We start from the raw sequence: 14894 nt of genomic DNA, 5'->3' as shown, positions 1-14894 counted from the left end.
CACCAACTCCAAAAGGGCTAAGTTTTGAGCAATATCTTAGGAACTTTTTGATATTAGAAAAAGGGCTGTCTTTGCGAATACTTGAGGCTGGCAAGATCCAAGTACAAAGTTTACAATGGCCTGAAACCATGCCTGCCTCTGTATGCTATCGCAAGAAGCATTCTATCAACAAAGACATAACCAACACGTTATATTATTTTTTATTCATGTTAGAACTTCTATCAGTGTTTGAACATTAATATTTAGAGAGTTTATACATTTTCACCTTCCGAGGTTTAAAATGAGAACCACACCAGGTCACACGGGAATCAGCATTTCACAATTGCATGGAATATCCACTCGCTCTCACTCTCGGAACACTGTTGAAGAGGAAATCTCCTGGCTGGAATTTTCCGTGGCAAGTGGGCCCCACTCGTGTCTCTGCCAAGTTCCAGACATTATGGATTCATCACATATAAATTCTTTAAAAATATACTTCTGTCAAAAGGCTTGATGACTACTATGTACACTACAAAAATAAATTTTCATATAAATAAATTATATGGCATACTTTTATCTTTGTAACTGAAATGACACAAAACTCATCTCTACCCAGACTGGCAGACAATGAGACCCAGTTTGAATATTTATTTCCTTTAAACTCCATACACTAAAACCTAGCATGAGTCCTTAATGTAAATGTCATATATTCTGAACTATTTAACATTAGTAAGCATTCTATACAAATAAAAAAATTCTGTTCAAACGTAAAACATAGCTGTAATAGTGTTTGCAATAGAAATAAAATCCCTGCATTTTTTTTTGTTATAAACTGGCATGACAAATACTGTAGGAAAACATTTCTTATGATACAAAATTATAAATATCAGCAAAGATTAAAAAAAAAACATCCAAATTGGACAAACAAGACAGACAAAATTAAACTACCTTAAAAAAGAGAAAGAACACGCGCAAGGGTTCTGGTTTGGCTGCCGGCCCCCCCGAGATCTCCCTTTGTCACGGTGTCTGGCGGGGAAAAGTCCTACACTGTGCAGAAAGTGTGTGTGGGGAGGCCTGCCACACGAGTGGGGTTCAGCAAAGGAGTTTGGGATACACAGCCCCAGAAGGGGAAGCCGACTTCAAAATCTCGCCATGTCTCTCTCCCTCCACGCAGGACTTCCATTTTCAGAGCAGACTTGGGTGTTAGGCAGATGGTGCGGTTGACATGTAGGCACGGAGATGGTAGTGGGGTGGTGGCCAGGGCACACACACCTGGCAGCCGGCCACAGTAGCTTCCTGGCGGCATCTCATAGCGGGGTGGCGAGTGTTAGGGCTGAGGTCACTACACTGCTGGCAGTCCTGGGGCAACCTTTCCGGCTCTATGCAGAGCAGAGCTATCAGCTGCCCCCGTACTCATGGCAGCTTCAGGCTTCAGCCAGGGCAGCTGGATGCCCAACGCTTCCGGGCTATCCACCGCTCTCTGGCTAAGAGGAGGTGAGCACATACAGACTTCGGAGGAGAGCAAAATCCATGCAGAAGCAAATCTTGACGCCTGGCTGAGAGCAAGCCCGTGGTACCCTCTCAGCTGTCACGTGAAGAGTGGCAAGAGGAGGGGTGGGGTCATCTCTTTGGCAGGTGAGCACCCGTAACATAAAGATAGGATGAAGAGCCCTTGCATGGCTCCTCCTGGCCAGGCCTCGGGACCCTGGGGTGGGGGTCACCCTACTGGATGCCTACACTTCCTACAGGTGCAAGCAGACCCAGAAAGCTCCCTTCAGCTGTCCCAATGAGAGAGGGTAATTCTAGGCCCGGGATGAAGAGGGCAGTCACTCCTACCTGGAGCTGGAGTAATCTGCTCTTACATCATGGGGTGTGTGTACTGATCACCAGAGGGCCACGATCCTGCTGTTCTCATTTTGTAGTACACCCTTGTGGCCTTGGGAGGGCCTGCCACAGGCACCCTACTTAGCTCAAGACGAGCAGGTATGTCAGCTCCACACCGAAGGCCCCAAGCTGGGGCTTCGGACGGTGACCAATAACCTTGGGGAGGTGGGTCATCTTGGGCTATTTGCAAAGGACAAGGTGGTTGTTTGGAGTGAGCTAGCCCTTCGCCAGCACAGAGCTTAGATAAGGGCATCCTGACTTTTTCAACCTACTAGGGCAGTAGAGGGCTAAAGACAGATTAAAAAAAAAAAAACCAAACAGCACCACCCCCTCCCCCCAAAACCCTTACAATACAGTACATGAGTTCACATGCCATATGCCTAAGGAAGCCACTGGCATTACCATGCTTTCTTTGTATCTGCTCGTTCAACAACAAAAATTATCACGCATAGCGTGTCTGCAAGTTAACGGCAACGTTTCAAACTACCACAGGGTTGTGATATGCAAATTTAAAATAGTTTAAACAGAAACTTTTACAAAAACCACCCTATCACATAAGCCATATTTGCATAGAATTATACAGGTAAATTGTACAATCTTGAAGCAGCAGCAACATATGCTGGAACTGAAGACTACGTTAAGCTTGGTTGTGGCACTCGGGCCAATGCACAAACAGGGAGGAACCTATGATGGCCTTTCCCTCTGTCACCCCTTCTGCTCCCAGGGGCGAGGGAGGGTAAGGGACAGAAGGCAGAAGGGAAGAAACCCCCAGACAGACGACATCACTTTACCATGTTCTGTCCTATATTACATATGTGTACACTTCTTAAATATGTATAGAAATATCTCACAAATAATACAGTCCGTTACAGTAACAGTGAACTGCTTTCCAGCCCACGCACAGCTCATCTCTCCCATAGTTCCAAGCAGTTCTGGAAGGGGCTGGGAGGGCGGGGCTTCCAATCTTTGGCCTCTTTGCTTCAGATTTTAACGACCCTTTAAAAGGAAAAAAAAAAAAAAGCGCGAAGTTAAACTGGGCACTAGGTGCCCGAGTCCACATCTACAACGGATGAAGGCTGGACAAGGTGACCGGTGAGGTGTTGGGGATTGAGGACACTGGGACCCGCTGGCCATGTCCAGTCGGGCATTTAGCCCTGGCAGAGAGTACCCAGACTCCTGGTGGTCCCAGCCATATAAGCTTTCTTGGGGTGGTCTAGGCATTAGCCACAATGGAGACCCAAGGCAGCTGCCCTGGCTCTTCAGTGAAGACTTGCAAATAAAGGCTGGCACAGTGCCAGCTCAGGGTGCCGGCATTCCATATGTGCAACAGTTCAAGTCCCGGCTGCTCCACTTTCAGTCCATCTCTGCTAATATGCTTGGAAAAGCATCGGAGGATGACCCAAGTGCTTGGGATCCGGATGAAGCTCCTAGCTTTGGCCTAGCATAACCCCAGCCATTCTGGCCATTTGGGGACCGAACCAATGGATAGAAGATCTTTCTCTCTCTTTGTAATTCTGCCATTCAAATAAGCAATAAATCTTAAAAAAGAAAACAAAACAAAACAACAAAACCAGCAAGTAGGAGAAAGGTAAAGTCGGTCAGGGGCTGTGAGTTTTAACGACCCCCTCAACTGGTTCACAGTGGGGGTAGGACAGACCCGTCTGCAATCGGGTTGATTCCTGTGGGATGGCAGCTTGCACACGTTGCAGGGTCAGATGCGTGGAGCACTGATGCTGCAGGTGGTCCCCAGTCGCCCACTCCCGACAGACGCACCTCAGGCCGAGCTGCCTCTCCGGGCGCGCTGCTCACACGCCAGGTCCTGCAGCTCTATAATCTCCACCTTGGAGTCTCTTGTCTCACAGCGCACATGGAACGGGACATGGGGGTCCTCAAACAGCCCGGGTTCAGTCTCTGGGTAGCCCTCGTAGCCGGGGCAGAGGCCTCCACGCGGATTCCGTCCAGGCCCAAGGGGGCCAGGAACTGGCGGGGGGTGCACGGCTACGGTCACCGAAGCAGAGGCTGTCACGGTGGTGATGGGCTGGCAGTAGCCGGGCAACGCGCTGCCCGGGGTGGCTGTGGAGGAGGCGCTGGACGATGCCGGATTCCGGGTGTTGTGCATGCGTGGCCCGCGGTCCCTGTGGCTGGGGCCAGAGTGGCCTTCAGTAGAGATTTCAAAAGCGTCTCTACGTGGTCGGTAGGGGGGCGGCCGCAAGCCTTCTCTGGGGAGGTCCCTGCGGGGCTGCTGGCTCTGCCGTCCAGGGGACAGGGGCCCTGAGTCCAGTAGCGGCTGCTGGCGAGCGTTGGAGGGCAGGTGATGCCGGGATTCGGGATGAACCACCTGCAGAGTGGGGAAGGTGGGTTAAGGTGGTGGTGCTGGGCACAGCCTGTACTGGGCTTTGCAAAGAGCCCAGGCAATTGCAGGCAAACACCCAGGCTGTTCCTCCCCCGTAAAGACATTTGTGTTCACAACCTCCAGGCCCTAGCAGAAGAGGGCTTGCTCTGACTGCTACATTCCAGGCATTTCCTCTAGAAGAGCTGGTCACACACACAGGGCTGTGGTCAGGCAGTGGCCAGCTGCTCCCTTTATACCACCTTGCCCAGTCTGATCAGGCCCTGAGCGCCTTCAACTCCCAGTGGGGAGAGCCGGACTACATATGAGCCACTTGACCGGCTCACTGGCCATGAGCGGCGGCCGGCTGGCTGCAGGTAGCTCCTTGCCTTGGGAGAGCTGAGTACCTGAGAGAGTGCGCTGTGCTTTCAACAGTCGCACAAAGTTTCACGGGACAGCGGCACAGCTCTGCCTGACTGTTAAAGGAGTCTGCTCTCCGGGTCTCTATACAAAGCCTGGAGCGGCACAGTGACCACGTCAATCACCAAGACCGTGACCAACTTCAAAGTCGTTCAGCTTGTACCTATTTTTAGACTCCCGCTGGACAAAACCAGATTCACACTACAGCTCAGCGGGGATCCTCATGGGGGGTGAGGGGAGGACAATTTAGGTTATTTGGCTGGCCCCTGGCTCTTTCACGGAAGGGCTGCTCTGGCCTGGGACTGGAATACCCATTTCCTGGAGGGACAGCAGGGGGGCCCCCGGTGCAGCAACAGGAGCCTGCAGGCTTCCCTGCGCTTGCCAGGAGGAGCTCCTGGTGCTGATGGTGTGTGTGTGTGTGTGTGGTGTGTGTGTGCACGCATGGGGGCTGGGGGAACCGTCTTGGGGAATACAGTATGATCTGTAACTTCCCGAAGGCTGCTTGGCTCCTCAGCTTCTTCCTGCCACATGGAAATAGGAGCTTAGAGGCAGTTCATGGGGAAAGTCTTGGGATAATAATTAATAATCATAGTAACAACAGAAATGAGAACAGTGAAAAGGAGAAAGCTAAGAAAAAGCCACGCCTGCGGGTAACAAGAAAAGAAAGAAAGAAAGAAAGAAAGAAAGAAAGAAAGAAAGAAAGAAAGAAAGAAAGAAAGAAAGAAAGAAAGAAAGAAAAGGTGATGTCACGAGATTCGACCTATGTGTAGGCCCTCCCTGGTGCCCTGAAGTGACTTACAGAGGAGCGGGCAAAGACGGGGTTCTCTGTGGCTTCTACCATCATCTGGTGGGCAGGGCCCCTGGGACTCCGCTCTGTCTCATAATGCTGGAGTTCTTCGCTGAGGCCTGATACCGTGGTCTGCGAGCTGTACTCGGAGTCAGAGGAATCGGAGCCACTGTTCATGTGGCCATGGGGCATGGAGAAGCGGACCATGCCCGGGGGTGGCTCAGGTGATGGGGTGGGCAGCCGGCTGAGACCGTTGGCTGGAGATACCTGTTGGGAGGTGTCACGGTCCAGTTAGCTTGTTGGCCACACACACTTCTCCACGTTCCAAGTGTGGTGCCCAGGAGCCCTGCATGCTATGCCATGTTCACCTCCCCTCCTCTATGCCACCTCAAGTCCCATGGGTAGGACCAAAGAGGTGGGAAGTGTACTTTTGGACTCTTGGTTAAAGCTAAGAGTCATCTTGATTGGGGAAGAGGTTCAATTATACAGATGCAGGCTTCTCATTGGCTGGCTCAAAAACCCCAGATGGAAGCAGACCTGTCCCCACACCCTCACCGCACCAAAGATACTCAATGAAAGAAACAGAAGAGGACCAACCAAGCAACCAATAAAACCAGCCCACCATGACTGTCAGTGTGGAAACAGATCTATGTCTACACGCAGGGCGGCCCCAGGGAAAGCTCTACCCGCAGTATGCACGCCCAGCACCTGGCGGCCTGGAGACTCACCTCAGGATACGGCCCAAAGAAAGACAGGAGGACTGGGAGCAACACCAGTCCATTGAGGACGCCCAGGATTGTTAGAATGGCCAGCACAGCGAAGAAATACCTAGAAGACAGGAGGCAATCCTTGTCAACGACATGAGCCCTGATGCAAGCCAGCGTTCTGAGCAAGCCTCCGGATGACTGCTCAGCTTCAGCAGGAGGCTCGCTGGTGTGTAAACGTGCAACTCACTACTCTGAGAAGGGAAGAAAAGATAAAATCCCTTTGGGACTTGACTGAACTCTGGGGGTGGGAGGGGCTAACGACGGTCCTGATGAACGCACCACGCGAACACAGAGAAACACAGAACGCCAGCTGAGGGCTGTGTAGACTCAAAGTGAAGGCGTCGACCATGCCAAGGGGTCCCTATGCCGAGGGGCCTGCAGGAGACCCCAATAGGAGCCACAGTGGAGTGAAGGGTACAGAGGCTTAACCGTTTAGTCCAGAAGGAAAGCCCCCCTTGCTTCTGTGTGCAGCTAACCCACTGTGAAATGTCTCTGCATTTTGGGAAGGGACAGGAGGGTTAATTTCTTAATTCGTAAAGTCTGTAGTCAGTGGGAGATCAGGTGAGCCTGCTCCCTGCCCCCTGAGCCTTCACACCAATCACAGAAATTCTGCAAGTTTCAAGCATTTTTTTTTTAAACCAAAGAGCTCTGATGGCAAGCTCTTAGGAACACAGGAGCCAGCAGTGTCTCCAAGGAGAATGCTGCCCATTCTGTGGGAGCTGTGTACTGTGTGGGGTGTGGGCTCTCCACAATGGCGGGGCTGTTCTGCTGGCTGGCTTTTGTTGCACAATTGAGCATCTCTGAATGCTCGCGTTCGGCCAGTGCCAACCGAAAGCAGAGCAGCGTGCATGAGGAGGTCCGCTTTCCCACCGCTGCTGGCAGAGGGCAAAGGCCCATGAGTTTTCACCGGTACAAAGGTGGGCCTGGCAGATGCTCTCTGCTGCAGCGTGAGGAGGGGGGGCATTTCTGGAACTAATGATTTCTGGGGGGCCACAAGGATGGCAGTGGGCAATGGTCTGGGAAGAGGCAAGGACAAGGTATCTGTCTGCCAATGGCCCTCTGGGGTTGTGCAAACGGAACAGGCACCCAACTTCGCCCTGTCTCTATAGGCTTCAGCAGCAGATGAAAGCAGAAAGGACCCCCTATAAAAACACAAATACCTCGTGGCTATTGTAAACACCAGAAACTTCTGAGCTGTACTAGTATAAGACTGAGCCGCCAGCGTCTTGCTGTAATGTAAACCGCTGGGACGTTCGGCGCAGGCACATATATCAGCAGCAGGCATTAAGCCATTTGCCTTCCATCCATCTGCCCGCAGCATAAACAGACCAATTAGATTCCTGACGGCTTAGTGTATACAATGTCTGTTCATTTGTTCGACCTCGGAGAGTGCTTTATCGGGCTGTTCCAGCCAGTTTTAGTAAATGGGAGTCACGGCGTCCGTATAGGGCAACAAGCAACTGTCCCCCTTGCCACTTCGTGCCTACATGCCCTCATTCAGGTGGCATCCCCAAAACTGAAGGGATTCATTACATCCTGATTGCCGTGGGGAGCTCCTGGCACACCCTGTGTCAGGCCTGGTTTCTGAATTATTTGTGAGAGACAATGGGCCAGGCTGAATGGAGGTCTTTTCCTTCTTGTATGAGGCTGAACCCCCACGATGAGTCCAATGGACTCTGATAAATAAAACGTGGTGAGACTATTGGCTCCTCTTAACTTGAAGATGACAGGGGTACCGTCTCTCTCCCACAGACCCTTCAACGCACAGAGACAAGCATCTCTCTCTAGACAAGTCAATCAGCTCCCACATCTGGGTCTGCCCTATCCGTGTTCTGATGCTGTAGTATCTTGGTCCCACCTCTTCACAAAGCAACAGCTTTTGATCCAAAAGCGCCTGGCACTCAAACAGCCAGGGTTGTCCAGGGAAGATGGTCTTTCTTGTTCTGCAGCTCTCCAATTTGTCCCCAAAGGAAAGCTACCTCTAATCCTGAGACTTCATAAAACCGCATTCTTGATGAAGTCAACCAGACAAAGGCCTTGCCTTGAGACTCCAAAACAAGTGTCCAAAAATGTCCAACGCGCAGTGCTTCTTACATCTTACTGGGGCTCCACTAGGAAATCTTGGCACCTGATCCCAACTTCCTTTCTTGTATTTACTTCTTTGTGAGGCAGCTAGGTAAGATCTCCCATCTGCTGCTAGCTCATTTCTCACACCTGCTGGTGGCTGGGGCTGGGCCAGGCTCAAGCCAGGAGCTAGGAACTCAGCTCAGGTCTCCCATGGGGTTGGCAGAGACCCAACCCCTTGAGCTCTCTCTGGATGCCTCCCTGGTGTGTGGGGGGGGTGGTGCTTGCAGAAAGCTGGGATTGAGAGCAGATGTCCCCAACACTCTAACCTGGGGACACCAGCAAGGGAAAGGAATATTTCTCTGCCTCTGAGCTGTGCAGCTGCCTGTGCTGCTGGCCCTAAAGCTCCCCCATGCTCCTACTTACCTGACAATGAAATCAAACTCAGATCCTGCCAGCATCAGCACTCCCAGCAGAGTGGACACGGCGCCATCCATGACAGGCGCGAACATGTGCTCCAGGGCAAGCACGGCCCGTCGGTTCTTATCACCGATGGCGGTCAGGAAGGCCTGTGAGCCGAGAGAGTTTGGAGATGGCCTGGTCAGCTTTGTTGCCCATGTGTGTGAGCTTCTCACAGCCCACTGCCCAGTGCTTGGCTTGGATCACTGGACTTGCTCATCAGGCAAAATCTACGCTTACCCTACAATGACCTGTTCTGCTGTCGGGTCGTGACTCGGAGCAGGAATATTCCCTTCCCTTCTCTGTTCCTTGACCCCTTGCACAATCACCTGCCACTCCCATGCTAGAGCCAGAGCAGCAAAACAGTAACAGTATGACCGCAGGTTTGGACAAGTCTAAAGACGTTGCTTCCAAAATGGTCCTTGCTTGGTGTCAGAGGTGGCTGGGTTTCACAAAGTTCATGGATATGTGGCATTAGAAGCTCAGCTTATTCTGTCTGGCACAAACCATTTTCAAAGCCATGCATAGGTTTTTTTTTTTTTCATCCTAAGCCCTCCCCATGAACTTCTTGAAGACCCCTTCTATTTCCTCACCATTATGCTACGACAAGAATTTCCATCACTGCTTTGCACAAATATGCCTATTGTACAGATAAGCACCACAAAGGTATCATAAGAAAAAATACAGGACTAAAAAGTTGTATTTATCCAGCTAACAGTGTCTATGTCCGTGAGTGAGGTCTCGTTCTATCTTGAACTCCTCACCTGCTTTCCAAGCACTCACAGCCACATACACACATACCCTACACCTAACCTAGTTCAGGAAGAAAAGCCACAAGTTCAGGCCCCAAGGCAACATGAATGCTGGCCAACACCTAGTGAGCAGAATTCCCACAAGACCCAGCTAACCGCCAAGCCCTTTTCCTCTGACCGTCCAAGAAGGACAGTGGTCAGGCACCTCCATCCCCCACATCCTGGGACTCCTGTATTCTGTCTGTAGCCCTCTCCCTGGCATGCATGGGATGTTCAGAAAGGTTCCCACTTCCAGCCCCAAATAAACCAGAGGACATGTTCCCCCCTGTTCCGCTCTTCTCTCGTACCAGAGCAACGTGGACAGTGAACTCCACTCCTATGCCCACAGACGCGATCAGGATGACCACAGGCACTGCGCTCAGCTTGATTCCAATGAGGCCCATCATACCAAACAGCTCGATGGTCATCAAAGCCAGGACCATCACCTGGAAGAAGACACGTGGCGATCAGTGAGCAGCAAACACCTGCGGCCCTGTCCAGCTGGTGTCCGGTTTACTTCCTGCTGGGAAGTGGGGTCGAGGTGCGGAGCTGGACAGTTAATTTGTAAGGCTGAGGCATTTTCCAATCCACAAGGGGACTTCAGAAGCATGGAAGACAGTAGAACAGATACATTTGTTTTGCGGCAAAGATGTTTTGAAAGGCACAGGTGGTTTATTTGTCATCTGTATTCCCCATGAACTTCTGAAGACCCCGCATAGGGATGAAGCCATCACTCGGCTTCCAATTCTATATACATCATATATAAGCGTTTCCCCTCCTGGGTATTTCCTAAGCAAGCAATACAGGGTAACACCTATTTTACACAGCACTTCTACTTTGATAATAAGGGTTTTGAGAATGAATGGATTGATCCTAGATCCAAAGGTTAACTGATGACCGTCGTCTCACACAAGCCCCCTCCCCTCTGCTTTGACGTCAGCCATTACAGATCCCTTGCAGCTTCCAACTTGAACATTCAAGTTTTTGAGGTCCCACTCTCAGACCACAGATTGGCTGAAGGTGAGTGGCTGTTCTTGTGGGGAGAGCCCAGGTGACCAGAGGCCAGCATCAAGACTCGGGGAGCAACTGGGCAGACCAGAGCAAAGGTAAGTGCAGAGGAGAGCTTCCACCTTCCGTGTTCCTGGGAACACCAGGAGCGGCAAATGGAGAGAAGATGTGGCAGGTGGATGCTGGTGTGTCTTGGGTGGAGGGAGAGGGGTGGACACAATCCCACCCCCCCCCCCCAGCTCTGCAAAGCAGGAAGTGCTCTTTCTTCCTGGCGAAAGATGGACAATGGTCTGCGTCCTGTGAAAACGCTCTGCTCAACTGTCACCTGTTCGCGCACCTGCTGTGCAGAGTCCAAAAAGCCAAACAAAGGCCTGTTTTTGTAGTTTGGGTATTTTAAAGGCTATACCATAGTTCCAGGAAGTGAAAACATTGCCATAACTTTAATAAAGACTCTATAAGAAACTGACTTACAGTCTGGAATATTCTGGAAAAGCAAGGAAGGCAGAGCACACAGCTCAGTAACAGCACTATGTCATGTCCCCTCCCGGGAGTTCAAGCTCACACACACAGACCTATGCAGCATCTCACAGCCACTTTCTCCACATTCCACTGTCCTCCCCTTCTAAGTATTCTCAGGACTAGACTGAAGACCCCATAGGCCACTTTTCAATAATAATATTTAAAAAAAAATAGTGAAGCTGGACTGCTTTTTCTTTAAGAAATGCTCTGAGCTCTCGGGGGAGTGCACGTTTTAAAAGCTTCCTATCTTTTGCAGAAGGATTTTACAGCTGCAGACAAGGAGGTGGGGGTGGTAAGCAAACCCTGTCCCCCCCACACACACACTCCCCACCCCATCACAGCCATCTGAGAGGGTCCACCTTAGCCGCGAACCTCGCCACCTCCGGTCGAATAAATACGTTAATGGCTGATGCAATCTATACCCTCCTCCTGAGGCCCAGACATAAACACGACTTTCCGGCTGCAGCAAGAGCTATGCCAAAAGGAATTTGCCTTCCACAAAGACGCTCGTGGTGACTCACAATGATGCCGGCGGTCCAGGGGTTCAGCAGGAAGACGGCGCACACCAGGAACGTACAGGCCAACACCACGCTAACGGACAGCAGCAGCCAGTGCCGGAGGCCGATGTACTGCTCCCAGAAGAGGAAGGGGTAGCCGTTGGGGTAACTCGACAGCCCCAGGCTGCTGAAGTTGCTGCAGATGCTCCGTACTTTCTCAATGGCTTCCACGAAGTCAGAGGTGTCCCGCAGGCCGTTGAGGTAGAAGGGGAACTGAGCATACTCTATGGGCTCTGCAGCGGGGACTGGAGATGAAGGGGAGAGATGCAAGGTTAGGGTGGGAGCAGGGTAAGGGGTGGGGAGGCACGGCGCCAGCAAGCGAGGCAGCTTTCTGATCTGCATAGATTTTTCACGTTGGATGAAAAAGCGAATGGAAATAGCTTGGAGCTGGGGTGCAGCGTGGGGCAGGAGTGGGTCATTTTGTCAGGTGGGAGGGGGCGTGGTTCCGGGGGAGGTGGTGGCTGGCTGCTGGGCTGCTGGGCACACGTGGCCACAGCCAAGCACACACTGCTCTCCTCAATCGCTTAACAAGAGCAGATCGGATCCAGAGTCATGCTTTGCAGGAAAAAAAAAAAAAAAACTGCTTAACTTCCTGATCCCTTTAGCGCCCGCACCCACTTAAGTCGACCGTGCTTCTTTGCTAATGCGATGCTAAGTCTTCAGCAACAGCAATCCTTACCCAACAAGCCTTTAGTGGCTGCCGCTGTGTGTTCCGAACCCTTTGGGGGTCACTCAGTTGATTTGCTAAACATGATTTGCCCTATTATAATCTCAACTATAAATTTTCATTAAGACACGTCTTGGCTGCTTGCCACCAGGCTCAGGGGTTGACATGCCAGTGAGCACGACTCCTGCTCCGGCCACGTGTGCGAAGGGACCTGTGTGTTCTCTCGGCCCGCACTCTCCAAAGACACAAGTTCCCTGTGGTCCCTCAAACCCAAGGGTACATTGCAGCCACACAAAACCACCACCCGGCAAATTCTAGCTAGAAGAGGACGCTGCTGTGGCTGGGGCACTTTGCTGCTCCAGTTTCAACAGGCTACAGGTGCTTGTTGGCTTATGGGAAAGACCCAACGTGACCAAAAATCCCTTCAAACACTGGAGTTGACAAAGGAAGATAAACACACAATCCCCAGCGATAAAACCCTGCACCGGCAACCTCACACTCAACCTGGAGGCATCCCCCAACGTTCACACGGACCAGCTGGCACTCTCCAGCCAGGCCTGATGCACGTGAAAGCTACAAAAGGAAGATTAGAGAGATTCTTTCTCAACGCCACGGAGTGCTGGGTCGTATTCCATTACACATCCTCATCTGTCTGCCCTGGGGTTTTAAAATGAAAAGAAATAGATGGTTCTGTTTACACTCCGGAACCCTGGGTAATATCAACGGCTTGGTGCTGAGCTCTGAAGAGCGGGTGGGGGTGAAGGTGGGGGGACTTGGGGGTGGGGAGGGAGGGAGGAGCAGGTGCCTCCACATCCTTGCCTGGAGCATTGCTACTTACTTCTCAGCCTCGTCTCGGGCATGTAGTCGGCCTTGTCGTGTACCCACTCGGGGCGGTGGGGCCGGATGTTGGCCTGGGAGGCGGCGTAAGCCACGGGGTCGTTGCTGACCCAGGCCGTCAGGTAGATGTAGAAGGCACTGGGGTTGATGATGCCATTGGCATCCACCAGGCGCTGTTTTGTCAGCTGCATGAAAGAGAAATTGGGGGGGGGCCCTTCAGATCAGGGTGGTGGCCAAGGGACGCCCAGGGACATGGAACACCTACTGTTGTGCAAGGGTCAGGAACCCCAATGAGTACACCCTTCGCTTCTTTCGGGACAACTGCCAGTGGTGTTACACACATACACGCACGCACACAGTTCTGCAGATGGCCTGGAAAACCGGCTGAGGCAATTAAACCCGACTGACTGTAGCCAAGGCGGGGAAGGAACAATCTGGAGAAACATATTTATACGAAGGGAAGGGGAGAGAAAACCTGGCACGCATCCCCTTCCGCGCCTGTGCGCAGTTAACCTCTTGTTAACACTGAAGGAAATGCCACCCAGTAAATGGAGGAGAGCTATAAAAATAAAACAACATCTGTATAAATTTCGCTAACACTAGCCTCCTCTGACCTGTGGATTCCAAAAAGTGCCCACTGCCACGGAGGGGAAGAGATTAGCATGCCACCACGACCTCTCGGGGCTCCCTCGGCCAGAGGCCCCCGGGGGGAAGCGTTCACCCAGGCGGAGCGCTGCCGAGTGTGGGTCGGTTTTCTATATGGAGAAACATTTTTTTCCTGTTTACATTAAGGAACCGTTCCAACGCACTGGTCTTTTTTTTTTTTTTTTTTTCTCCAGGCCATGAGAAAGCCCAGTGACAGAGACTCGAGGAAGAGAAGCGAGTGAACGGGGAGGACACTGGATCTTGGGGCTCTGGATTCCATTAATCACCAGGATCTGTAACAACTGTGTGTCTTCAAACCGTGTCTGCAATTACAGAGTACAGCTCACGGCCCCAGGTGCGCGCAGCGTGGCCGAGGAAATGACACACCGGGAGTCGGGGTGGCTGGCCCCATCACGCAGGTCCCCGCCGCCCTGCGTGCCTTGCCTGTCCCCGAGCATCCCTTCTGCCCACACGCTCGTCAGCCATGACAGCCCGCTGCATGCTGCTGCCCAGCCTGGACGTTTCACACTCCGTAATAACTCCGAACAATGTACTTTGTAAATCTGTCACCTCTCACGCCAGACAATAAACAGAGCTGCCGGGAGGATCACTGGCATGACGGTTGTACGCCTGAAGGTGAAACCAGCAAGCCCTACTACAAAGAATGGAGGGAAGTTCTGCAGGAACCCCAGAGCAGGGCTGGACCCATCCGAAATCCACACACTCACCCCTGGCCACGCCTGAGCATGCCCAGAAGCCATGCACGCAGCTGGAGAATGGCCACCCCACGCAAACGACTCCGTGCTAACATTCGGGCCCCATCATGCAGGGGCTTGGGCCCCTGGAGTGAGTGTGTGTATGTGTGTGTGTAAGTTAGGGTGGCTGGTGGGAGGAGGTGAACTGCAGCCATGACCAAAGTCTTTCTCCCAGCACAGCCCCCAAGCAGCTGCCCCCAGCATCCTCCCGGGGCCCACTGGGGCACAGGCAGGGAACTACCTACCTGGCTGATGTCAATGGGTTTGTCTCGACTGCCGGTTTGCACGAGGAGTTTGTAGGCCAGAACCCCATCATCTGATCCGTTTTTGTAATTGTTGGGCATGATCCTGCCCGTCTCCCAGTCATTGTCGAACGCATCCTGGAGCCCTAGGAAAAGGCAAGTGTGTGGAATCCATTCCTTTCTG

At 52.1% G+C, this 14894-nt stretch overlaps 1 protein-coding gene across 2 annotated transcripts in view; it reads right to left on the bottom strand.

The window, feature by feature from the left end:
* Positions 1-3552: 3552 nt before the first annotated feature.
* The window catches only part of PTCH1 (patched 1), a 45364-nt gene continuing 34022 nt past the window's right edge, over positions 3553-14894 (bottom strand). For both annotated transcript variants that reach the window (XM_040988735.1, XM_040988736.1), the window contains 8 exons: positions 14714-14856; positions 13070-13253; positions 11529-11809; positions 9789-9926; positions 8657-8799; positions 6128-6227; positions 5412-5666; positions 3553-4201 (listed from right to left, as the gene is read on the bottom strand). In XM_040988735.1, coding sequence (XP_040844669.1) covers positions 3638-4201; positions 5412-5666; positions 6128-6227; positions 8657-8799; positions 9789-9926; positions 11529-11809; positions 13070-13253; positions 14714-14856 — 1808 coding nt within the window. In that variant the 3' untranslated portion in view covers positions 3553-3637. The remainder of the gene's footprint in view (positions 4202-5411; positions 5667-6127; positions 6228-8656; positions 8800-9788; positions 9927-11528; positions 11810-13069; positions 13254-14713; positions 14857-14894) is intronic.

This window comes from Ochotona curzoniae, unplaced genomic scaffold, assembly GCF_017591425.1.
Source record: "Ochotona curzoniae isolate NIBS_2020 unplaced genomic scaffold, NIBS_Ocur_1.0 contig_50, whole genome shotgun sequence".
Taxonomy (NCBI): Eukaryota; Metazoa; Chordata; class Mammalia; order Lagomorpha; family Ochotonidae; genus Ochotona; species Ochotona curzoniae.
The sequence above is the reverse complement of the archived record's forward strand: the minus strand, read 5'-3'. Positions and strand labels throughout refer to the sequence as shown.